At 43.1% G+C, this 24202-nt stretch overlaps 1 protein-coding gene across 1 annotated transcript; it reads right to left on the bottom strand.

The window, feature by feature from the left end:
- Window positions 1-1181: 1181 nt before the first annotated feature.
- On the bottom strand, window positions 1182-22984 carry radil (Ras association and DIL domains). Its single transcript, XM_070827955.1, has 19 exons — window positions 22901-22984; window positions 19341-19845; window positions 16485-16592; window positions 15870-15985; window positions 15580-15759; window positions 14825-15500; window positions 14012-14142; window positions 12643-12680; window positions 12346-12497; window positions 12052-12164; window positions 11658-11774; window positions 10537-10660; window positions 7331-7503; window positions 6903-7053; window positions 5369-5595; window positions 4524-4854; window positions 2387-2526; window positions 1557-1696; window positions 1182-1281 (listed from the first exon to the last, which is right to left on the bottom strand). The coding sequence occupies exons 1-19, from the start codon at window positions 22982-22984 to the stop codon at window positions 1182-1184; spliced, it is 3606 nt and encodes a 1201-aa protein (XP_070684056.1).
- Window positions 22985-24202: the final 1218 nt, after the last annotated feature.

Raw genomic sequence — 24202 nt, 5'->3', positions numbered from 1 at the left:
TCTCATTCCAGAAAACACTGTCTTTTTTCCATCAGTAGGTTTCAGTATATTTCAGAAAAAAATGAGTAGTTCCTCAAATGCAGTTTCTCTCATGAATGTCCAAACAATACATGACCAAGGGTTAAATATTAACAAACTATTTACACCTCTGAACCAGATACATACAGCAGATATTCACAACAGAAATGTGGTTTATACACGCTGGGATTGTGCATCAGAAACTCTTAAGTGAAGCATGTTGTCTTGATGATCCGAAGTAATAAACACTGTCCCACAACAGCTGCACGTCCACTGTGCACATCAAGCCTCAAGGGTTCATCCGTTGTCCAGCGGAGGTAAAGTCCAGTGATGAGGTTAAATGTTACATGGGAGAGCTGGGCTGTATGTTTGCATTATTCTTCCTCTGCCTTTTTAACCCACTCTCCCGTACAAAAGTCAACATTACACAATCGTTCTGTCCGTCGAGCAGGCGGTGATAGTGCTTTGGGGGCTGCTAACAAACGGGTTTATAAAACATTCCACTCTAAAAGCGCTTTGTAAGACATCCGGCGTTCACTGAGGCTGTCTGAAGTCATTTGTCTGCAAACGCTTTTAGAATTGTAAAGTACATTTTCAGTTTGTGTCCAACGGTTTCAGAGTCCCTTGGACTGAGTGCTGCTAAGCTATTAAACCATGCTACGTAATGTCTGAATAACTCGTACAAATTATTCTAAAAACACTTGGAAAAAGTCCACTGTGCGCACATGCTCCGAGGGCCGACAGAAGACAAATGAAAACCCTACAATCTATTGTGCTTTAGACACCACCAGACTGCATGCTGGCTGGTTAAGACCTCCTCCACCTCTCACGTTGATTAATTAGGCAACTTTTCATCGCAGCATTCTCCTGCGATGTCGCGGTGGGCTACGGATTCTGTCTGTCACACAAACCCAGTAGGAGTCAGCATGAGGAAAGCCGCCCTGGCAGCTGTGGAGAGGAGTCATGGAGCGTTATCTCCTGTTTGACTGCTTGGCTTCGTGCTGTGCTGCTGCTTGGTTTCACATAGATAATTCACGCCGCATATGTACACGTGTGTGTGTGTGTGTGTGTGCCCTGTTCATCAGCACACCTGTCTGCACGCCTCGTCGTCCTGCCGTCCCGCCTCTGCAGGCCCGTGCAGTGCATTGTGTGTGTCTCAGCGGTCAGCAGGAGGAGGCACTGATCTTCTCTGAGACTTCGGGGTCGGACTTGGCTACCAGGAAACGAAGGCGACCTCCTCCCAGACGAATCAGATCCACCGCACTGCGAGGGGCATACGGGAGGAAGTAGAAAAGAAACAGAGTCTAGTTACATGAGGCTCAGCAGAGACAGAGTGAGGGTGAAGGAGTGTCACTGTCTGGGCTTGCACCAATCAATCAAAGTAATCAATTGGCTGAGGAGGCTGACAGCCGTGGGTATGGTTAACATTGTGGGACAACGGCTCATTCTTTCATCTGTGTCAATATCACCCACAAGCATCATTAATCTCCACCAGCCCACTGTTGCGTTCACAAACAGCACTGGAACATCGTCCGTACCTCTGGTAGTCTGCTCCTATCAGACTGGTCCCGTTCACCGCCAGGATGCGATCTCCGATCCTCAGTCTGCCGTCAGAGGCAGCAGGTCCGTCGGGGATCAGAGTCCGGATGTAAATGCCTGGAGCATTAAGAGGCGTGTGCTGCAGGAGGGAGAAGCATGAGAGAGTGTGAAGTATGTGTGGACATGATTTGGGTGAGTATCTGGTAGAGCTGATTGACAAATCAATTTGTACCATGCCCAATCAAAATACTTGGCCACCATTTTATTTAATACCGTTGTGTTTAATAGCTGGCAGGTGTCTCTTAAAGCATTAGGATCAACCTTGGTTCTAAATCGAAGCTGTAGGATATAATAAACTGCAGGTAATCAAAGCAAAAGTACTTTCTGTTTCATGCTTTTAACACTAAACTCTTTGTGGTAAGAGAAGAGTCTAAGATGAGTTATTAACCCAAGAGGCAATGACATCAGTCGATTGACAAAACTGTCAGCAGTAAACTAATAAACTAAAACAGAATGACTTTTTAGAAAACGGATACTAATATGAAAACAGCTTTTCTTCTCCTTCTGTGTTTTTGTGGCCATGTTGTAAGCCTGATAATTCACTGAGGGTTTTCTTTGCCCTTCCTCATCAATAGCTTGTGTATATTGGGACCCCCTCATCGTGTATTTCAACAAAACAAATGTGATATGACACATGCAATCATCTGGGATTTTGGTGCCAGTTAACGTCACTTTAACATTTAACTTCTTGTAGAAAACACAGTTCTGAAACCTGGACTGACGGGTGAGATAAAATGTAAAATCTGGTTTTAAACTTCTGTCCACTCACCAGGCCGTCTATGAGTCCCATGCCCAGTCCGTAGGGTCCTTTGTCCAGTTCCACTACAAACACCACACACAAGTCATCAGGGAGGGGGGGGGCGCCAGGGGAGGATACAGGGAAAGGAAACTCACACCCACTAATACACCCTGCAGAGGACACGGACACCCAAATGCACAAAAACACACACACACACACACAAACACACACAAAGGGTCTCGCTATGGGGTTGGACAAACATGAAAAGGTCTTGCTGTGCAGAAGACACACACAGATACTGAGACACATGCAGCTACAGAGCTAACCTGACACACACAAACACACATGTGCTTCTGACAAGAGCCTGCAGATGTCACACTCACTACGCTGCACAGACGCCACACGAGAGACACTGCTGCCGTGCGAGGCACAGAGCTGACCAGCTAGCGCCAGCATTTCATCTACAGAACTGCACGAAGAAAAGTGCAAATTTGAAGCTGCATTCATTGATTTTTGGCCACCGGGGGACAAAAGAACTACAAAACAATCTGAAGGACACAAAACTGACATAGTATGATCATCTTAAAAGTTGTTATGGTTTATATGTTAGCCAATAATTAACCACTTACACATCCAGCGGACAGAGAGCTGCATTATCTCCAGCTGGAATTGTGTTTCTCTACATTCATGTGATGAATGTAAATCTAATATTAGTGGGGGTTTTTGGTTCCTGGCTTCTGAGACAAATTGAGGACTTTAGCACATGTTAAACATTTGGTGTGGCAGGTAGTGTGCAGTGGGTTTATCAGGACCTTCTGCAGAGAATAACTGCTTGTGGTAGCTGGAAACGACGCTGATGAGCCTGGAGACTGAATCAAATGTTAAGTGTGTTAAACCAAATCTTTGATGGTGATAATTCTTTGTGGGTTCATTCCACAAGTGACCTCTTAAATAATACTTGTAGTCATTTGGTCCATCATCATAAACAATATTGATGAATGCAGCTTTAAAGGGAGAGTTTGGTTTTTTGAGGAGCTGTCTGAGGCACTTGTCCATAGTTAATCTTGCGTACAGTGGATGGCGAAGGACGCGCCTACAGTTTGACGAAGCAGGCAGCAGAACAACGTGCTTTAGCCACCTAAAATAATATCTGTAAATGTTCATACACTATATTTAGAATACTTTCACTGCTTTGCCTTGCTGTGAGACAGACCTTTCCTGTTCTCACAGTAGAAATATTCTTACGCACGCCGTGCACAGTATTAATGCAGCAGATCAGCCGTTAACCCTGCTTATGTGTAGGAACATGGAAATTCTACGGTTGAGAAAATGTAGTGCCAAAGGAAAGGGCTGTTTTATGATATAGAGCACATTTAACCTTTTTAGGTGGCTAAAAAACATTTTGGTACTGACTCGTACTGGTGTGCCAACCGCCATCTACTGAAGGTGATACACTGACTGTGGATAAGTACCTCTTTCAACCACACTTCAAAAACTCCAAACTTTAGAATTTAGAAAGGACTAATTTTCTGCTGTTATTAACATGTCAGGTTGTTTTAGAAAATGACTCAGTGAAGAAGCACAAGACGATTAATGTTTTATGCAGTGAGTACACGGTGTATTGTTTACTTTTATTTGTGTAGGGATACACTGATCAGGAGCACAGTAACAAAATTATTTATTAAGCTGTTGACTATTGGATCAACACTAAATACAGTTTAACTAATTTTTTTTTCTCTCCTAGAATTCAGTGTTTCTGTATCAGTTACATCCTGGTCCAGTTTTCAGTGCCACAAACCCTATTAAAATATTCTAATGAGTTCCCAGTAGTGAAATAAACAGATTTTTAATTGTTTAAAACAATTAAAAAAAAAAGATATCCAAATGGGTAGTAAGAGAGAAAAAGTTGGATCAGTGAATCCCTAATGTGTATAATGAACTGCAAGGTTTAAAATCTAAACTGCACAGTTGGGATGGACAAAATAACAAAAGCACCAATATGTGATTTGGTATGATAGCCCTAACACAAACATGTCCTTGACATTCTGTCCAAGGGGTTGATGACACAGAGGTATTTTTAAGGCCATAAATTGTGGTGTTTCTGTTCCATTAGACTACTCATGTGCTCCTGTTATTTTGTCCACCTCCAGCATCTTATTTAGCCTACCATCCAGTCCGTTGGTGATGAGTCCGTTGGTCTTTTTACATTCTGCCACAGTTCTGCTGGTGCAGCCGTTGGTCTGCGTGTTGGGGCCTACGATCGGCCCCGGCCCCCCTCCTCCCTCCGGGTACAGTGGGGTGTTGGGAGGGGTCAAGAGGCAGGAGGGGTCTGGATTTGCCGTTCGAGAGTGGTGGATGGTGCCGTTCCTTCTGAGGCTGTGTGTGTGAGATTGGCATGAGGGCCTGTCCCGTCCTCTCTCCTCTCCTGTCTCTGCTGTCACCTCGTCCCCAGGAGCCCCAGAGCGGGGACTGTTGTGGGCCGGAGGCAGCAACTCCCTCTGTGTCGAGATTGGAGAGAAAGACTTAACAAAGACAGTACGAGGTATAAAGTGGGGGTGCAATGATTGTAAAATAGAAGAAAATTCAATATTCCAATCATCTTTCATCCATGAAAAAAATGTTCTTTGTCCCTTGATAACAGTCCAGGAAGATGTATATTTTTTAAAGACAAAACCATTTGACATATTTGTGCATGTATATGAGTATCTGTGTGTGCATGTATGTGTACATATAAGGGTGCAGTAACACTAGGGATTATGGTCTAGTCAGCCGTTCCCACTAATTAGACAGCCTAAAGACTAATCAGATTAACCATGATTTAACCATGTCTAGGTTTCTGTGAGTGAGTATGTGTATGTGTGTGCGGGTTGGCTGGAGTAGAGGGTTTTTGTCTTTCATTTATGGGATTATGAGGAACTCCTCAACAACCACAGCTGCTGAGGCACATGGCCTGGATTACAGCTAGGTGCGTGTATTTGACAGCATGTGTCTGTGTCTGCCAGTCTTTCTGACCTGAACGTCGGGCCAGTCAGCTGTGTTGGTGCCGTTGGAGTGTGTGTGCACGCTGGGGGTATTGGTGTGTGTTTGCGTCTTGGTGCGTAGCCCCCACAAGTAGTGGCGAATGTAGAGCAGCTGTCTGTAGATGCTGTCTTCCACACACTCGCTCTCCAGGTCCACTCTGAAGCCAGCGCTGGGAAGCACTATGGGAGGGTGGTTCTCAAAGCTCTCCAGGAGGTCCACTAAACACAAACAAAGTGATGTCAACTCATCTATACATCATTAAAGGCCTGATCCAGGATTGTTGTACAGCTCCCCCATCAGCCTGTCACTCTCGCTCTTCTGCAGCTTTCACACTTAAAACTCCAAGGTAATGTTTTATCTGCAAGTTACCATAGTTACTAAAGTAAGTAAAATTTGAGATTTGCCAAATTTCTGCTGCGAGTGTGGGTGTTTACATGGACACATTAAACACTGCAGACAAATGTCCATTTTCTCCTTCATTTGTGATTGTTCAATCTTCACCTACGTCCTCCAGGAAGAACCATTAGAACGATGACATTTAGCTTAAAGGGTCACCTTAAACTTTAGAAACCTTGGTCCTATTTTTACATATTTTTGGTTTGAAATGATGGTAGGTACGAAAACCTTTGGAACTGGTCCAGTAGATCAGCTCAGCTGGCAGCCGAGAATGGGTGGCAAATACATTGTAATGGCTGTAATGTCACTGCTCAAAATAAGTCCACTAAAAGTGCTTATTTTTGCCACTGACAGGCTCAGAATATTATTTGAAGTGTCTGCCAACATTAATGCTGTAAGATCCTTTTTGAATCCACCAGACTCCATCGACAAAAGCGGTCATTTTACCTCACAGACCTCAGAAATGGCTGATCTACAGCTGCCTCAATAGGTTTGTTTGTTTTTCTAGTTGTGTGTTAAACAAATACTGTGTTGGATCAGAATCAGCCCTTTATCAACACCTTTAATACATTTATTTACACAATAATTTTGTCAATAGAGTCTGGTGGCTTTGAACTGAGTGACATAATGGCTGTTACTGACTGAACAAAAATTCTCTCACAGGTCTGTCTCTGTAGGAATCATTTCCGTAATGTTGTCAGACGGTGGCAAAAACAGGCACTTTTAGTGGACATACTTTGATCTGGCACAATTGCTCCAGAGGATTACATTACAGCCATTGTAGCTCATTCATTGCCTGTTCTCGGCTGTCGGCTGAGGCAGTCCATTGTACCAATTCCCAATGTTTTTTTCATTCTGCAGAGTGAAGCTTGAACATCACAGTGCAATCATAAGCAAAACACATTTCTGAGTGGAGGCAGACTTTAAATATGACTGTAATGGTCGTCTAACAATGTATTTAAGAGACAGGCCAGTGTATATTGGCCTCTGTACATTTTTTATGGGGCTGTTGTGTCTCTTAAAATCAAAATCTTCACTCAGGGGTTTTTTTGTTGCCATAATTTTGTCAGTTGTACTGGCCATGAAAATAAACTCATACTCACTCGCACCGACAAATTCACACACGTACCTGTTCGGTATATATACGCCTCGTCCTCGCTGCTGGCTTGCCATGCTGGGACAGGGCCTATCTCTGCTGTGAGCTGGTACTGGGTGAGAATCCTGTGCAGCTGGACAGGTTTCAGAGACGGGTGCTCACTGGACAAAGCTCGCCAACTCAACTGCACACAGAGAAGGAAAAAAGTCCATTTTTAACACTTCCAGGAGGTGAGACGATGTGTGGAGTCACAAGCTGATCCTGGCTAAAGCTTGTCAAAGACATTATCAATCAATAGCTCATCAGAGTGACTTGCTTCATGACTAACAGTTCTGTCAGATGTATATAAAACAATCATGAAAATTGATTACAGCTAGCAAAGCTTCTCTGTTATATTTCCTCCACTAGCAGTACTTTGTAACTGATGTGTGTGTGTGTGTGTATATGCATGCATGTCGTACCTGTGTGAGCTGTTGTGGAGGTGTGGCCAGTATGGACACAGTGCTGTTGAGTTTGGTGAAGAATTTGTCGACCAGATGTCCCAGACCGGACCTGCTCGCCCACTCCATGACCATCCGCAAACACGCCTGAATCTGCAATACCTTGGAGCGCTGGAACCAGCCCCGAGACGGACCTAAGCACGTGCACACACACACACACACACACACACACACACACACACACACAAGAGTGAGTGTTTGGCTATTTCATCAGACACTGCAGTAGATTTCTATTCTTGGGTGTGTGCATGTCTGAGAAAAAGGTTATTATTAAATGAGAGACCGTGTGTGTTTCTGTGCGTGTGTCTGTACGACAATACACACATTCATTTTTAAGTACGCTGATATTCGAGGTCAGTGAAACAATAGCAACAGCCACCAGCGTCTGCTCTTTGCAGAATACAAATTGACTGCTGCAGAGGGGCTCAGCTGACTGGGTTTGTGTTTTACTGCACAACAAACCGGCACACAGCCGACATTCTTCACTCTGTGTGATCCTTTCTTTTCCTGTCCCTCATCTAAGAACTGAAAGGAAGTTTTGTGGCCAGTTAAGCAGGCGATAACTTTAAATCTAGCATTTGTCAAGCTGGCATCCTATAATTTGTCAATCTGTTGTTCCATTACCTCACTGCAGCTATAATTCCTATTTAAGCTTTCTGAAATACCCCCCAATGTGAGCTCAGGCCTCTGCCGGGGTTTGGTACAAACAATGGCAAACAACTGGACTAGAGCAGGGTATCATTTCAGATTTTTTGATACTTACAATACCTGAGTATTTGTGCAGATGCCAAAGCAGTACTTAATTCCACAGCTTCATTTTTTTATAATCAGGGATTACATACAAACAGATTTATCTAATACAAAGAGCCAGATTTACTTACTGGCTACTTTCCATCTGCACACAGCAAGTAGACCTAATCATTTCAAAATACACTTATTGAAAATTGATAAATCCCAAATACAGTAAATAAAAACTGCAGTGTACAACGCAATGAACTATATAATATAATAGTATATATAGTTAGATTTCAATTATAAACCCAAGTTTGTACAATGAACACTACTACGAACACTCTTCCCACTCAACCTCCTTCAAATAGGGCTGCAACTAACGATTATTTTTATTATCGATTAATCTGCCAATTACTTTACTCTCAATTAATTGGTCCTGTCCTGGTCCTTAAAATGTCAGAAAATAATAAATATATGCACATACAATGCCATCTTCAAATTGCTTGCTTTGTTGAAAAAGATATTCAGGTTTCACATCACATTTATCACATAATACAAAGCAAAGCATATCCTCTCTTTTTAGATGCTAGAGCTAGGGAATATTTGGTATTTTTGTTTAAAAACTGCCTGAAACAATGTAACCGTGATAGACAAAACATAAATGTCAAAATAAGGCAGAAGTATAATAATGTGAAAATAGATACTTTAAGTGTCAAATTTCTTATCTCTTCAAATTTCTTATAATCCTTTACTCAAATAAACATGACAAAATATAGGTAGCAGTACAAGAACTTTGACTGCATAAAATAATCTAAAACTGGCACAATAAGTAGTTTTTATGGTCAAAGAATTATTATTAATGCATGCTTACATTTCAGGACTTTCAAGAAATAGTGTTAGGTGTGTGCTGACAAAATCAACAGTCCCATTTCAGAGAGGAATTGCCAGCAAACTGACAGAAAAGGTCTTCATAATGCAAAGAATCTGTTTGGCTCATGTGAAAAAGGTGGCACAATGTGAAACAGCTATCAGGGCACAGAATACTCATTCTGATGAGCTCTAATGAGCTAATAATAAGTAAGTTATAATACTTGGTGAAATTGACACTTTTTCCCCACAAAATTTAAAGTTAGACATGACAGGAAGCTACAGGCAGACAACACACACACACATAGACCCTTTAAATATTCTGCCATATGTTTTGGATGCACATACACATACCCTCTGTAATAGGCTTATGTCTGGGCATACAGTAATCTATGTGAGAGGCATCGCAAACAGACGAGACATCACTTAACCCCTTAGCAGAGGTGTCATAATGCTCCATGGCAGCTGGTTTACAAACACACACTCACCGTTAAACAGAGAAAAGCCATCGTACACTCTCAAACTAACAGCACAGAGCTTTCCATTCTAATCTGTTTGCAGGGTGAAAGATGTCACAACACGATCATACAAACACAATCATACAAATTCATGACAAAGCAGAGCATCTGCACCGTATTACAGCTCGTAATCTTGAATTCCCACATCAGGTTTCCTTCCCGAGTCGCCAGTGTGTGTGTGTATGTGTGTTTGAGAGTGTGTGTGTGTGTGTGTGTGTGAGCGTGAGCTGCAGGGCGCTCAGTGCAAACGTCAGCGTTACCTGCTATAAACTCACTACACTGTTACCATGGACACCATCAGCGGAGAAATATAAATGAGCGACAAAAACGGGAGCGAGGGAGGGGAAGAGAAAGCCAGACAGACGGAGTCGGAGAGAGCAGAGAGGAAGGTGGAGATGGGGTGGGGGACAGGGTAGCCTCTGCATGAATATAAAGGTATTTCTCCTTCTCCCATTGCCAGACATGCGATCTCTCCTGTCTCCACCAGCTAATGAAGACATATGGCATGTGCGTGAGTGTGTATTCGTGGGGCTACAGATACAAAGACAGGGCGTGCAGGGGCTGGAAGTGAGCAGGTAGTCGGACGCGTGGATATAGCTGGCGGTGAATGACTTTTTCTGTATTTAGACAAAGTAATAGACAATTAACAAGGTTACCACAACAGCCGAGCGGCCTTCCAGCCTTTTACCCTTCACTCTGCCCTTTTCCCCTCTTACCCCCTCCCCTCCTCTATCTCCTCCATCCACCTCTACTCTTCTTTGTCTCACCCCCTGATGGCCAGATGGAAGGAAGGAAGGCAAGAAGGAGGGGGAGGAGGAGCAGGAGGAGGAGGAGGAGGGAGAACGAGTGGGAGGAAGAGAATGCAGATAGGAGAAGGGCATAGAGGACAAATCTGGGTTAGTCACTGTCAAAATGCTGACAAGGACACAAGGACACGCTCTACCTCTCTCTCTCTCACACACTCACACACACACACACACACACTAACGACTGTACAAATCCTGAGGGAGGCCTAATGGAAGAGAGAGTGTGAGTGTGTTTTTTGCCTACCTTTGTCCATTAGCTGGTTAAACAGTGACACGTTGGCGAAGAAGAAGAGGTAAGCAAACATCTGAGCCTGAATCTCCGGGTGGACCTGGTAGCCCTGCAAAAGCTCCTGGGCATTCTGAAACACCTTCACACACACACACACACACACACACACACACATTCAAACATACAGATGAGCATAGAAATACTGTTGGCATGTCATTGTGCCTATTGTTCTTTATTTTGATCAAATATGGAGAAAAACTACATACAATATCATACTGAATCATCAGTTTTCATCTCTTGTAACTATTTAATGTTTACAGCAAGGGCAATATAATATATAAGCCAGCCTGACTGACTCAGTATCTTTGGGATCTTTACAATCTGGCAGGTCAGTTAGGAAAAGAAATAGAGAAAAGAGAGGAGAAAAAATGTCAAAAAGAAGATGAGTTTGGCTGTTTTGACCTCAAAAATCTCTCGTCAGGTTCATCGGTGTGGATAATCTAAGGATAATTTATAGAAGCAAACGGTCTGTCAGCCTATATTCTCTATATCATTATTTATCACTACTGTCTACTTCTTTTACAACTTTTTCTTCTTTGTCCCACAAAGTCTTTGTAACTTTTAATAATCAAAGGTCATTTTTCATGTCCCTAATTCTCTCCAATACTTCTACACTAGGATGAGTTGTATTTATTATATATTGACATTTTGTGTGACATTAAAGGCCCCCCTCTGTTCATAAATGTGCTTAGCTTTTGTTTCTTTACTTGGATGTTTGACTTTCACTGTGCAGTTTTTGTGTTTTTCTGAGTGAGATCTCACTTTTTTTGTCTCATGCACATATTTGGGATACACATTCCTGACAACAGTTTCACACACTATTCTTCCACAGGTGGCAGTAATGTGCCGGTGAAAAGAAGAGCTCGTAAACGTGAACGTAAACAATGAGTTCAAAAAACATATTAGGTAAAGATTATTATTCAAAACATGTCTAGTAGGGATCAAATAAGATATTTTGAGGAAATTGAAGTGCATGACATGTAAAACATTGAAGTAAAGATTTTATTATTATTTATATATCTTTTTAAAATTTCTGGCATTAATAATCAATTGAATTTCCACGATCATGTGCTTACCTGCAGGACCCTGCGTACAGGTTCAGGAAACCCTACACCTCCTTTCCAGCACGGCTCAGAGCTGTCGACTGGGAACGGATTACAGTCTAACAAACCTGGTAACACTACATAAAGAGCCTGGACGCACACGCAGCCACACACAGACACAGCCACACACAAACAAGAGCGATGATTGATGTGATCTGAAATTACAAAAATAACTTCACTACTTATTCATATTTTTACCTCATTTAATCATTTATTGTGTGTGCGTGTGTGTGTGAGACAACTCAATCAGGTCCTCTGTGTGAATGAGGATCTGCTATTACTCATCTAGCTCAATTTTTAAAAACAAGATTAAAAAAAAAAAAGTCTTGCTCATTAAGATGACACTGTTGCCGCAATGACAGATTACCTTGGTGATGTAGTAGACACATTGTTGGAAAGTGTACATGATCACTTCTTCCAAGATTGTCATTGCCTCCTCATTGGCTGATATGGTCGCCGATAGCAACGACTCCTTTGACCCTACACACAGATGACAGAGATCGAGGTATATTTAAGAGATATACACTGAGAGGGAGGGGCTGATGCAGCTGTATTAGTACCTACTGTGTGTCAGCGTGAGTAATGACTCTTCAGCCAAGTTGTTTCCACACCAATCTTTCAGACTGTGTGTGTGTGTGTGTGTGTGTGTGTGTGTTTGTACCTTGCAGTATCTCTATGCTGTGTGTGTACGCTGGTGCTCTTTGCTGTATAAAGTAGAGAATCTCTATGGAATTGGACATCCAGAAGAAGATGGTCTGCAGGTCTGGGATCAGGTCTGAGATACTGAGCAGAGACAGGGAGGCTGGGTCCTGGCTGCATGGACACACACACACAGACAGACACAGTGGAGGGTTAAACACGGTCAGGTACACACTGACACACTGAACACACTGACATACAAACTCAAAAATGGTACATGAGCACACATGCTCTCTTTCTGTTGGAAAGTGATACTCACTGCTGAGCTTGCTTCTGAGCCAGCTCCTTTGTCCTCTCCTGCAAGGCACACACACACACACACACACACACACACACACACACACACACACACACACACACACACAGAGCAATTAAGTGCTCATTAAATTTTTAGGATGTGCGCAGGCGAACCACATTTCGTGACGCTATCACTAACCTGCAGAAAGAAATACCACTATCATATTTACACACTCACACTGACGCATGTTGATAATTACTTCGTGCCCCACTGGACTGAATACAAGCTTACTCTTATTATAAGATGAACCCTGAACCTCTTTTTCGGCAACACCTGTAACGTCTTTGAATAAAACGAGCTAGGTCATACCACATTCAGGGTTTCCCGCAGTGTTTTAGAGCAGAAGTCGACCACTTAATCTGAAACCACCTCTGCTAATATAAAAAGGTTATACACTTGTAGAGAAATAAAACAGGCCTTCAGGGGAAAAGAGAGGCGACGCTACTGCATGACGCAAATTTTGTGCATTTTAAGTCAGTGTGTAGCAAATGCAGAGATTTGTGTCTAAACAAAACATTAAACATGTCGGGATATAACTGCTGAAAACGTGAAAAGACTGAGCCATGTAGTGCTGAATTGTGGAGTTTACCGGTTGCACAGTTGAAACATTTTTCATCATTTTTGTTTTCTAGGAATGAATGAAGAATGAACAGATTAAAACAGACAAACGAGGAGGGAGATGGAGCAAACAGCATGGTGGATGGTGGGTGTGGTTTCAATACAGACTTCCAGGTTTCGGCGCCTTCAGCAGACACACCCTGAGTGTTTCAGAGCAGAGAAATGCTGCTTGTTTTTAGAAACCTACATTTACTTATTTGGTCTTTTTTTTTTTAAATTGATCAAATTTGGCCCAGTGGTTAATAACATATTTTTCTCTGAATACTCAGGACGTATATTTATTACTGCTTTACACGACCTTTTAAAAGCGTGGCTATTGTTTAAGTCGTTATCTCCTGAATCTTCATATTTGAGAAACTGGAGCCAGCAAAGGTTTAGCAGCTCTGCTTCATTGAACAACTTAATTGATTAACTGAATTTTAGAGTTGCTGTCCATTCACATTCTGTCTCATTGACTAATAGTTTCAACGATTCATTTTGGCAGATGTTGATATGGAGACAGACAATTTGTAGTACAGATAGAAAGGAATATCCTGTGTGCGTGTGTGCAATACAGTACAAAACATGTGATATGCAGCCCTGTTTAACTATTCACCTGACCTGGCACGGCTGACCAGTTTCTCTCCGCATGAGGTCATCTTAAACAGAGACCAAAACACCAACGAGACAAAGACACACAGAGAGACAGGCAGACAGACAGGCAGACACTGACCCATGCGATGGTCTGGATTCGTCTGACAATCTTGAGCAGCAGTTTTCCAAAACTCCCAGGCGGGAAGGTTGAGGCAGAGTGTTGTATGCACAGACACAGCAGGTAGGCAGGCGTCAGCTTATGGTCATCTCCTGTGAGGGGGTTTAAAGGGTCACGACAAGCAAGTTGTGAAAAAATATATTGTCTCATTTATCACTAGTGGTATCTATCTAATCATTCAGCTCACAGATTTCGAAAATTAGTTTAAAGAACAAAAAATAACTTGAACTACTTTCAGCTGAGGAAATGGTCCCTATGAAAACAGCTGACAGTGCAGGCTGTGGATTATCTGGAATAACGAGGACATCGGTTCTGGAAAGAGATGTTGCTTTCGAATTTTTCATATAGAACTTTTCTATGGACCTTTACATGAACACATTACTATACACACCGCCTACAGATAAACAAGAGTGTAAAACAATGGATGAATTGTGAAAGAGACTTTTCTTTTTTGGTTTTTGTCTCAGTCCTAAAGGGCCGACTGCACCCTGCGTTCATCATGACCTCATTCTAGCCTTCCCATTGTTGTTCTGTCTCATTTTGGCTGCGAAATTTACAATGTTACAAAAAAACTGTAAAAAGTCATTTTTACTGCTTTGAGCAAAACAAATAAAATTCCATGAACTTTCACTGTATGTACTGTAGCAGGTGACCACAGGACTAATAACTAATAACCTTTTAATTGTAACACAATAAATCCACTGAAATGAAAGCATTGCTTAGTATAAACTGACATCTTATGTTCTCTATCATTTTGTAAATGAGAGCACAGACCTCCAGGTTCTATGAGAGACACAATCCTGTTCAACAGCTGGTCTTCATGAGACTGGTCAAACTCCAGCTGTAGCCTTCTTTTCTGTCCTCCTCTTCCGCCTCCTTCCCCTCCCGACAAACTAAGGGGCCCTCCTGCTGCCATCCCCCCGCTGCGGGGTTTTACCAGGTGAGGTTTGAAGCTGCGTCTCACTGCAGGAGCACTTGATGCCTGTGCTGCTCTGTCCTTCAGCACAGAGCCGCACATCTTACAAGTCTGAGCACCGCCCTCTCCCTCCTCTGCCCCGGCATCGTAAAGCTGCCCCAGAGAGCGAAGGCGTGCCAAGGTCTGAGCGGGCAAAGGCTTGGCCCCCGTGGGGTCCTTGTACAGGAAGATGTAATGTGCTCCGAATGAAAGGAGGTCGCCATGTCGCAGCGTGGTGGAGCGCTCACAGCGGGAAAAGTTCACCAGGACTGTAGCGTGAAGCACTGGCTCAACGGCAACGCAGAACCGCTGACTCTCAGCCAGCTCTTCTCCCTTGTTGTTGTTGTTGGCATGACGACGGGGTGCGGGGACTCGGCGCAGGCGGCAGTGGAGGGGCAGGATGTCGGGAGAAAAGAGGCAGATGTTGGGACGAGCCGATGGCGTCTCCTGACCAACTGTGTGCTGCTCTCTATTCAGCAGGTACACCAAACAGTCCTGCAACACACAGCACAATAAATATCCCATAATCAGACATATTGGAGGTCTCACACATGAATTTCTTCCCCATCCTCACCTGCCGATTGTATCCCTGTAGCAGCAGGAGGTGTGGGGACTGGTAAAGCGAGTGCCTCACCCCTCCTCCCTGACTCCCCTCCTCTTTCCTGCGGTTGCTGGAGGCCGCCTCACGTTCTCGACCCCTTAAGGGCCCTGGCAGGGTAGAGTAATAACGCTTGGGCTCGTCTCCCACTCCCAGCTGCAGAGGCATGCACACACAAAGAAACATGCATTCAGGGTTTAAGACGGGTTGGTAACAGTTCCATGAATAACCTGTCATCCTCACTGGGCTTCAGTGTGAGCACCCACCTGGTTGAGGCTGGTCTCGCTGAGGCTGCGGCAGAAGGATGAGTTGCTGGACCGGGGCAGGGTCAGTGTCCCCTTAGCCCTGTTCCTCTGGAGCTTACGAGCCTGAGCATTAATATCTACACAGAGGGAGAGAGAGAGAAGGGCAAGAGGAAGAACAGGTGGAGAATAATAAAAAGGAGCAAAAGGAGGAGGCAGGAGGGAGGGAGGGAGAGAGGTTGAGGACACAAAAGAAAAGAAAGGTAAAAGGAGTGGAAAATATGAAGAAAGTGTACTTAAATGTGACGTGCATTGTCAGCATGTATGTTTGGCTCGTGAGTGAGTGAGAACAGTCATGTGTGAGCTGAGTGGAAACCGAGTTAAACAAACTAGTCGGATGAGGTAAATGGTGCTGGATGGAGCAGCACGTGTGGCGGACAACAGTGAACCTGATGAAAGGTGAACTGAGCAGCTCCTCATGACTTGACTTTGAGGCCATGCGATGGCTCACACAAATTTACACATCAACACACACACTGGTTGAACCACTGGCAATGGGGGTGGCGCTGGTGACAACGCTGGTAGTGGTGGCCTCCATGGCAATGACTGACAGCCACCCTACCTGAGGCCAGTCCCCACCTTTAGAGCTGGACTGTACCGCTCGACCAGACCGCAGGGGGGAGCTCCTGTGTTTGCCCAGCCCAGACCGGCCCATTAGAGCCGCCAGGAATTGGGAGGTTTTGGGCCCTACAGCAGGGTGGGAGTGGTTACGAAGGGTGGAGGGCCTGAGAAAACAACCCCTCACCAAAACACCAAGCACAGAATAACCCCCATATACACATATACCAGCCGCACACCACAGGACACACATGCACTGTGAAGCAAAAAAAGGTGTCTGTGGTGCTTCTAGTGAGTCCCATCAGCACTTAGTAAGAAGAGATACACAGTTAAAAAGGTATGAGGTACAGGATTTTCCCCTCGATTATATCACTGTCAAATTAGCAGGATAATGTGTTGCCTGAGTTGGCAACTCTCATTTTTTTCATTACCAACTATATTACAAACTATGTCTTCGTCTTAGCGTCTTATTTGTGCTTTCATTTGGGTCTATTCTGGTGCTTTTGTCTTTGATTTTATAATTAATCCAAATAGTTTTCTCACTCCGTCAGTGGCAGGTGAAATTGAAGGCAACAGAATAGGTAAATGTTTACTGTATCACTGAAGGTTGACAATACAATTAATTTGGCTGTGATGCGTTTGTGTACTTCATGAAAATCCTACCGTACCTTTAAAGTGCTATCTCATTGTAAAATGTGTGTTTAACAGTACACACAATTCACACGTGTGCATGCACGCTCACACATACACCAGGGGAGAGAGAACATGTGACAGACAGAGAAGAGAAAGAGACTCCAGGGTTGGTGAGTTTTGTAAACACTATAACAAAAAAAGAAAAGGTTAGTGTGAAAATGAAATTATTATGTATTAGTTAAATAAGTTTTATCCCATGAGGCACACTATACAAAAGAGGATCGAGATGCAGTTGTTAAACTGTAACTGAAATGTTACTGTGAACAAATCAGATGAAAAAAGCAAAACAGCAACTTGTTTTTTCTCGTCTAGTTTTAATTTTTATTTCAGTTAACTAAAATGTTTTTTTCACACCTACTTTTAGTTTTTAGTTTATATTTTAGTTAAAGGGTAACTTTGCCACATTTTATGTAGGAGTCCAATCACTGTTGTTGGTAAAGGTGCGCAAATGAAGAAATAAATACCTCAATTTATGCTATATTGACCAAGAAAACTGACTTCTCCTGCTGCCTAATTTGTTGTACTTCCTGCTAATCAGTGATGTCATTTGAGTCGTCAGTGACCAGGAAAAACTTCAGGCTCTGTCAGGTCAGCTAATTAGCCTGTTCTGCTACAATGGATTTCAGCATGGGCAATGCATCATGGTAAATGCTGGCACTGCCAGCATGGCTCTGCAAGCAGGATAGCTCAGCTTTCTCAGTCAATGTAGCACGCACTGAGATATTTATTCCTTCAATGAACTACATTTACCATCAACACTGATTGGACATCAACATAAAAAGCAGAAGAAAGTTTCCCTTCAACTATAATGACCTTGTAATCCACACAAGCAAAGGAGGGAACCATGACCCTCAACTCAACCTTTTTAGAACCAAACTATATATTTGTGACACAGACAGTTAAGGAAAGAGAGCTGTGAGAAATGGTCTAACATATCATGGGTTTTGCTCTTTTCATGGGATTTGTTGACCATATGAGAACATAGAATAACACCAAACATATTCCTTTTCATGGCTTTAACTGGTTAATATTGTCTTGTGTAATGTCTGAAATGTGTACACAAGACAATATCAACCAACTGTACTGTGAAACCATAAAAAAAACATTGTTGACTGACTCTCTGGCTCTACCACAGAAGTTGACATAGCAACCAGTAAACCCTGGCATGCTTCATGAGAAATGTTAGTGTGGCTGCAAAGTACAATGCGTGCAATGCGAGTGTGAGGCTGAAAATATGTGCTCTGTCTCACTGTGCACTAACTGGGTGTTTATAAATGTCCTCCAAAGGATGCACAGGGTTGTGTGTGTGCGTGCAACTTTTCATATATCAGTACACTGATTTACCTAAAGGTCACTTCATAGTTCCAAAACACACACATTCACACAGACACTGATTCATATTACTGCATTGCAGATGCAAAGTCACAGCAGTTCAATGAATTTGTGCAATTTGTTCAAACGTCACCTATTAAAATCTGTCTACAGAACAGGATGAATCTCTTCCAGAAACTGTAGCATCACTTGAGTGCACACAGTTCAGGTGTGAGGCAGTACAGTCATGTGCACGTACTTCAGTAGGAAAACGATATTGCCTCACTGTAGTAGAAATGTGTCATTCATAAAAACACTAGAGTGCCCAGACCCATCCACACCTCCGGTCGCAAAGGATTCAGCTTTCACTCAATCAATCAATCGATCAGCTGTCTGTGCATTTCCAACTGCACTGATTGTGTGTGCAACTGTGCATCTGTGTGTGTGTGTGTGTGTGTGTGTGTGTGTGTGTGTGTGTGTTGAAGTGCTCAATAGCACATGCAAGTGTGTGTATATCTAATAAAAACCCAAATGGAGCGCTGTCTTCACCATTTCCATTTAAAAAACACTGGTAATCAACCAGGAACAATCTCTTCTCCACAGGATAATAACTGTGACAAAAGCTCTTATTCTGCAACTCTACACACACTCACACACACTCACACACTCTCACACACTCTCACACACTCACACACACTCACACACACTCTCACTGCAGAAGAGGTAACGAGCTGTGCTTTTCTGCTGAGTTTGACATGTCAAGCAAGGAAGGGAATTAGACCATCTGCTGTGTGTGTATGTGCGTGAGCCTGTCCATGTGTGTACCTGTCTGTCTATATGTGTGTGTGTGTTCATCTTTGTGTGTTTCCTTACCAGCAGTGATGGTATCCTTCTCCTTGGCGTTTAGTTCCTCTACCTCTGCTCTCCTGCGCAGCTCAAATCTGCGAGCGTGTCCCTCTCTGGGTTTCCACAACTCTTGGAGCAACAGCGGCTTTTCATTGTCCCCCATCGCTCGCAGGCATTCAGTTCGCCACCCCCCTCCTCCTATTCCGCCTCCCCCCTCCAGACGCCCGATCACGTCGCACAGGACGTAAGAGTGGGCAGCATTCTTGTTGAGCGAGTAGCGCTCGAGTGCCTCTTTGACCAGTTCCTGTGCGCTGGAGCGTGGCGTGGCCAGGACACTCTTGTAGTTGGCACCGGCACAGATTTCATCTCCAAAGATCTTCAGCACCCCAGGGGCCGAGCTCTGCGTGGAGAGTTCAGCTGGGTCGTCCGCTGGTCGCTCTGGGGGTTCAGTCGTCGAGCGCCGGTCCCCACGAGTGTTTGTTCCTGTTTCTACTGGGACGCGGTCTCTGTAACTCAGAGTGCGGTACAGGACCTGGTGAAGAGACAAAAAATAATGAATGTCCTGCAGGGCCATTTTATCACAGACATAATATACAACATACTGTATGTTTCTGTAAACTATATGGACAAAAGTATTCGGACGTCTGCCTTTACACGCACATGAACTTTAATGACACCCCATTCTTAATCTGTAGGGTTTAATATGGAGTTGGCCCACCCTTTGCAGTTATAACAGCCTCAACTCTTCTGGGAAAGCAAAAAGGCCTGGCTCTCAGTCTCCGCTCTAATTCATCCCAAAGGTGTTCTAACGGGTTGAGGTCAGGACTCTGTGCAGGCCCCCTCCACCAAACTTTACACTTGGCACAATGCAGTCAGGCAAGTACTGTTCTCCTGGCAACCACCAAACCCAGACTCATCCGTGTGATTCATCACTCCAGAGAACACGTCTCCACTGCTCTAGAGTCCAGTGGCGGCTGCTTTACACCGCTGCATCCAACGCTTTGCATTGCCCTTGGTGATGTTAGGCTTGGATGCAGCTGCTCGGCCATGGAAACTCATTCCATGAAGCTCTCTACGCACTGTTCTTAAGCTAATCTGAAGGCCACATGAAGTTTGGAGCTCTGTAGCTATTGACTCTGCAGAAAGTTGGCGATTTCTGCGCACTGTGCGCCTCAGCATCCACTGACTCCTGCTCTGTGATTTTACGTGGCCTACCACTTCGTGGCTGAGTTGCTGTTGTTCCCAATTGCTTCCACTTTCTAACAATATCACTTACAGTTGACCGTGGAATATCCAGCAGGGATGAAATTTCATGAACCGTCTTATTGCAGAGGTGGCATGCTATCACAGTACCACGCATGAAGTCACTGAGCTCTTCAGAGCGATCCATTTTGCATCACAAATGTTTGCATATGGAGACTGCATGACTAGGTGATTGACTTTATACACCTGTGGCAAGGGGTCTGATTGAAACACCTGAATTCAATAATTAACAGTTGTGGCCAAATACTTTTCTCCATATAGTGTATATTAAAGGGTTAGTTCACCAAATCACAAAAGGCATATATGCCTCCAGTTATATCCAGCCATTCAGACTGTTTTGATTTTATTTGCCAGGGTGTAGAGATATCCACCTTTGAGATTTCTCTCACCATCCCAGTAGTCTGAAGGTGTAAACAATGTGCTCACAGCATTAGAAAATTACATTTAAACAAGACTGAGAGTAAAGAGGGGAACCGTAGCACACAACCTTTTTAGAACAACACTACATATTTGTGACACAGACAATAAAGGAAAAGCCAGAGAGCACAAATCGTGGGTTTTGCTCTTTTCATGGGATTTGTCGACCATAAGAAAACATAGAACAACAACAAACATATACCTTTTCATGGGTTCAACAGATTGCTTATTATTGTCTTGTGTACTATCCGTAATGTGTACACAAAACAATATCAACCAACTGTACAGTGAAACTATAAAAAAAAGATTGTTGACTGGCTCTCTGGCTTTTTGGTTTAGTTTAGCGTGTTAGCATGTTCACATTTGCTAATTATAGCTTTAAACACAAAATACAGCTGTCCAAAGTATTGGACAATTAAAATTTTGACTTAGGATCACCAAAGTTATTATAGTTCATCCTGCGGGTAACATGAATGTCTGATCCCAATTGCATGGTAATCCATCCAATGGTTGTTGAGACATTTGACTCAAAACCCCAAATGTGACACCAGAGAAAAGTCAGTGAATCGCAAAAGTCAGTCGAATTCATCCTTTGGAGACCATGAATGTCTGTGCAAACTTTCGTGCCTATCCATCCAGTAGAAGCACAGATATTTCAGTCAGGACCAACACTGCCACTCCTACAGTCACACTGCTAGTGTGAAAAAGTGTCAGTGTAACACAGAATAATCCATTTAAGATATCACAAAACCACAGCAAATAAAAACAAAACTGCATGGCTGGACTTCAGTAGAGACCTTATGGCGCTTTTCCACTGGTACCTACTCGGCTCGACTCGACCTTTATGTGTTTCCACTAGCGATAGTACTAGTAGTACTATTTTAGTACCTCCTCGGCCGGGATTCCAAGCGAGCTGAGTCAAGCTGAAAATGTGACGTCAACATACTGCAGGCCACTGATTGGCCAGGGAGTGATGTCACTGGATGAGTCATGAGCCCGCCATTTGTAAAACCCTGGCAACAGCGACCGGGCGTTTTTATCATTTAGCGAAAAGTGAAACGTGGAAAATGGCTGCACGTAAACCAACACCGTGGTCCAACGAGTTCTTAGTAGTGTTGTGTGTTGTGTATTGTGTCGCATACAAATGACGTCAGAGGAGTTTCGGCTCGCCTTGCTATGATGAGCCCACCCACATTGAGGTGGTACTCAATTGTAATGGAAAACCAACCAAACCGTGTGGAGTCGAGTCGAGCCGAGTAGGTACTAGTGGAAAAGCGCCAATATGGCATACTGTATATAAGCAGTGAACGGAGCCCCCGTGATGTTATCCATTGGTTTGTGGAGCACCGTTTTGTAGCCTTGAGTTTGGCTTAATAGACGTCGCCATTTTTGTTTTCTGGAGCCAAAAGTGAGGTGTATTTCACAAATACAGCCTCTGATTAGTAAATCACAAAGTAGTGCTGCCCTAAATCAGATCCTACTTTATTGTCCATTTTACTCTAAATGGGACCATAATTTACTACATGAACATCCTGACTGTGAACTAGCGAATGAGACCATAAACTCCTTAGGAAAGGGTTTACTGAAGTAATGAACCAAACGTGAACTGAGCTCATTTTCTCATTGGCTTCCATACAACTGGACATAATTTTGCACAGTCGCCCCCTGTTGGCCATTCGAAAGAATGCTGGTTTGCGGTATTTCCACATCTGCTTCAATTTTCAGACCAAGAAGCAGCGTCCACTTCTATGTCGTACAACATGTTAAAGCCAAGCACATCACTAAAATAATGTATTAAAGCTTGCTAGAGAGTCTTTCTCTTCATCATTTAATTTGACCTTTATTCAACTAAGAAGGTCTCTTGAGATCTGACAAAAATGCCAGTGTCTGTGTGTGTGTGTGTGTACCTGTGTGAAGGTCCGGCTCTGGCGCTTCAGGCGGCTCTTGGACGGCAGGGACATACTGGCCCCAGAGGAAGAACCGTAGAACATGTTGCTGCTGTTGGCTTCACAAACTCCACAACTGGTGAGCCAGGAAACACATTTTAAATGTTTTATGTAAATTCATCGTACACCTTCACACACACACACTCGTATGAAAAAGCCCATGCACTGTGATGAATGACACACCGCTTCATGTCACACTTACTTGTGAAACATTTGTAGATCTGGAAGGTAAAGAAAATCTACTCTAAATCTATTTTGTGTAAAACATATTCATAATGAACAGATAAATAACAAAAACTGTTTGCACGTGTGTGTGTGTGTGTGTGTGTGTGTGTGCACGCGCACTTCGGGCAAGTACCTTGATGTGCTCACGTATTATCACTCCTATGTGCGTTAGCACCAGGTAAACCTTTACAGTTGAAAGTCAGATGCTTTGCATTTCATTTCACTGTCACCTTTCACACTGGAGAAGCAAAAAAAAGAAGAGGTTAATGCCAGTTTAAAGCAAAACTGAGGAGTCCCCACTGAGTCCTGGATCACTGAGGTTAGCTTCTTTTCCAGATCATCAGGAATTCATATTATGTTAATGTGGCTTTTAGCTTTTTAATGATGTCTTGACAGAAGTAAGTAGTTTTCACAGCCAAAATTGCAAATCAACATCACATCATCGCCTGCCAAAGACATTTATTGACTTGGGAACCATCAGCATAGTTCATATCAAGGCCAAACCTCCAAATAAAAAGTGGATTTTTACATAGAAAACTTCTTTTTTAAAAACGCAGTTGTGTCTGTAGTTGATAACTGGTAGCGAATTTATTCACATATGGACCTTTGACTTCAGATTTGAATTGGTTTAATTACAGTGCATCTAATCTTTTAGGAGCTCTAAATCTTTTCTTTTCTTTTTTTTTTTTTTAAATCAAACTGTTATTAATTAATTACCAACAATAGGAAATATGACATTGAAATCCAGTATTTAACATACCACAACACAGGACTGGTTCACTTTAAATTCTTTAGAAAATTCATTGGAAAGCCATTTTGCACCTTTTAAATGCAAAAATTTGTTTTCGTCGACAAACTAAGGACTTATTTCTTTAATGCTTTTCAATTTCATTTTTTGGATTTTTTAATCAAAAGTTCTCTCAGCCTAACATGACATCTTCAGATTGCTTATTTAGTCTGACCAACAGTCCAAAACAACCATTTTCTTTACAAATAAAATATAAAAACAAAGGATAGCAGGAAGTCATCACATTGGAA

This window comes from Pempheris klunzingeri, chromosome 3 (genome assembly GCF_042242105.1).
Source record: "Pempheris klunzingeri isolate RE-2024b chromosome 3, fPemKlu1.hap1, whole genome shotgun sequence".
Classification (NCBI taxonomy): Eukaryota; Metazoa; Chordata; class Actinopteri; order Acropomatiformes; family Pempheridae; genus Pempheris; species Pempheris klunzingeri.
The sequence above is the reverse complement of the archived record's forward strand: the minus strand, read 5'-3'. Positions and strand labels throughout refer to the sequence as shown.

Coding starts and splice junctions, on each gene's coding strand:
- radil (XM_070827955.1), bottom strand. CDS start 22,984: ATGTTCTACGGTTCTTCCTCTGGGGCCAGTATGTCCCTGCCGTCCAAG. Junction 7,504..10,536: donor TAACCAGCTAATGGACAAAG/GTAGGCAAAAAA, acceptor GCACGTGCTTAG/GTCCGTCTCGGGGCTGGTTC. Junction 4,855..5,368: donor CTGACTGGCCCGACGTTCAG/GTCAGAAAGACT, acceptor ATCTCGACACAG/AGGGAGTTGCTGCCTCCGGC.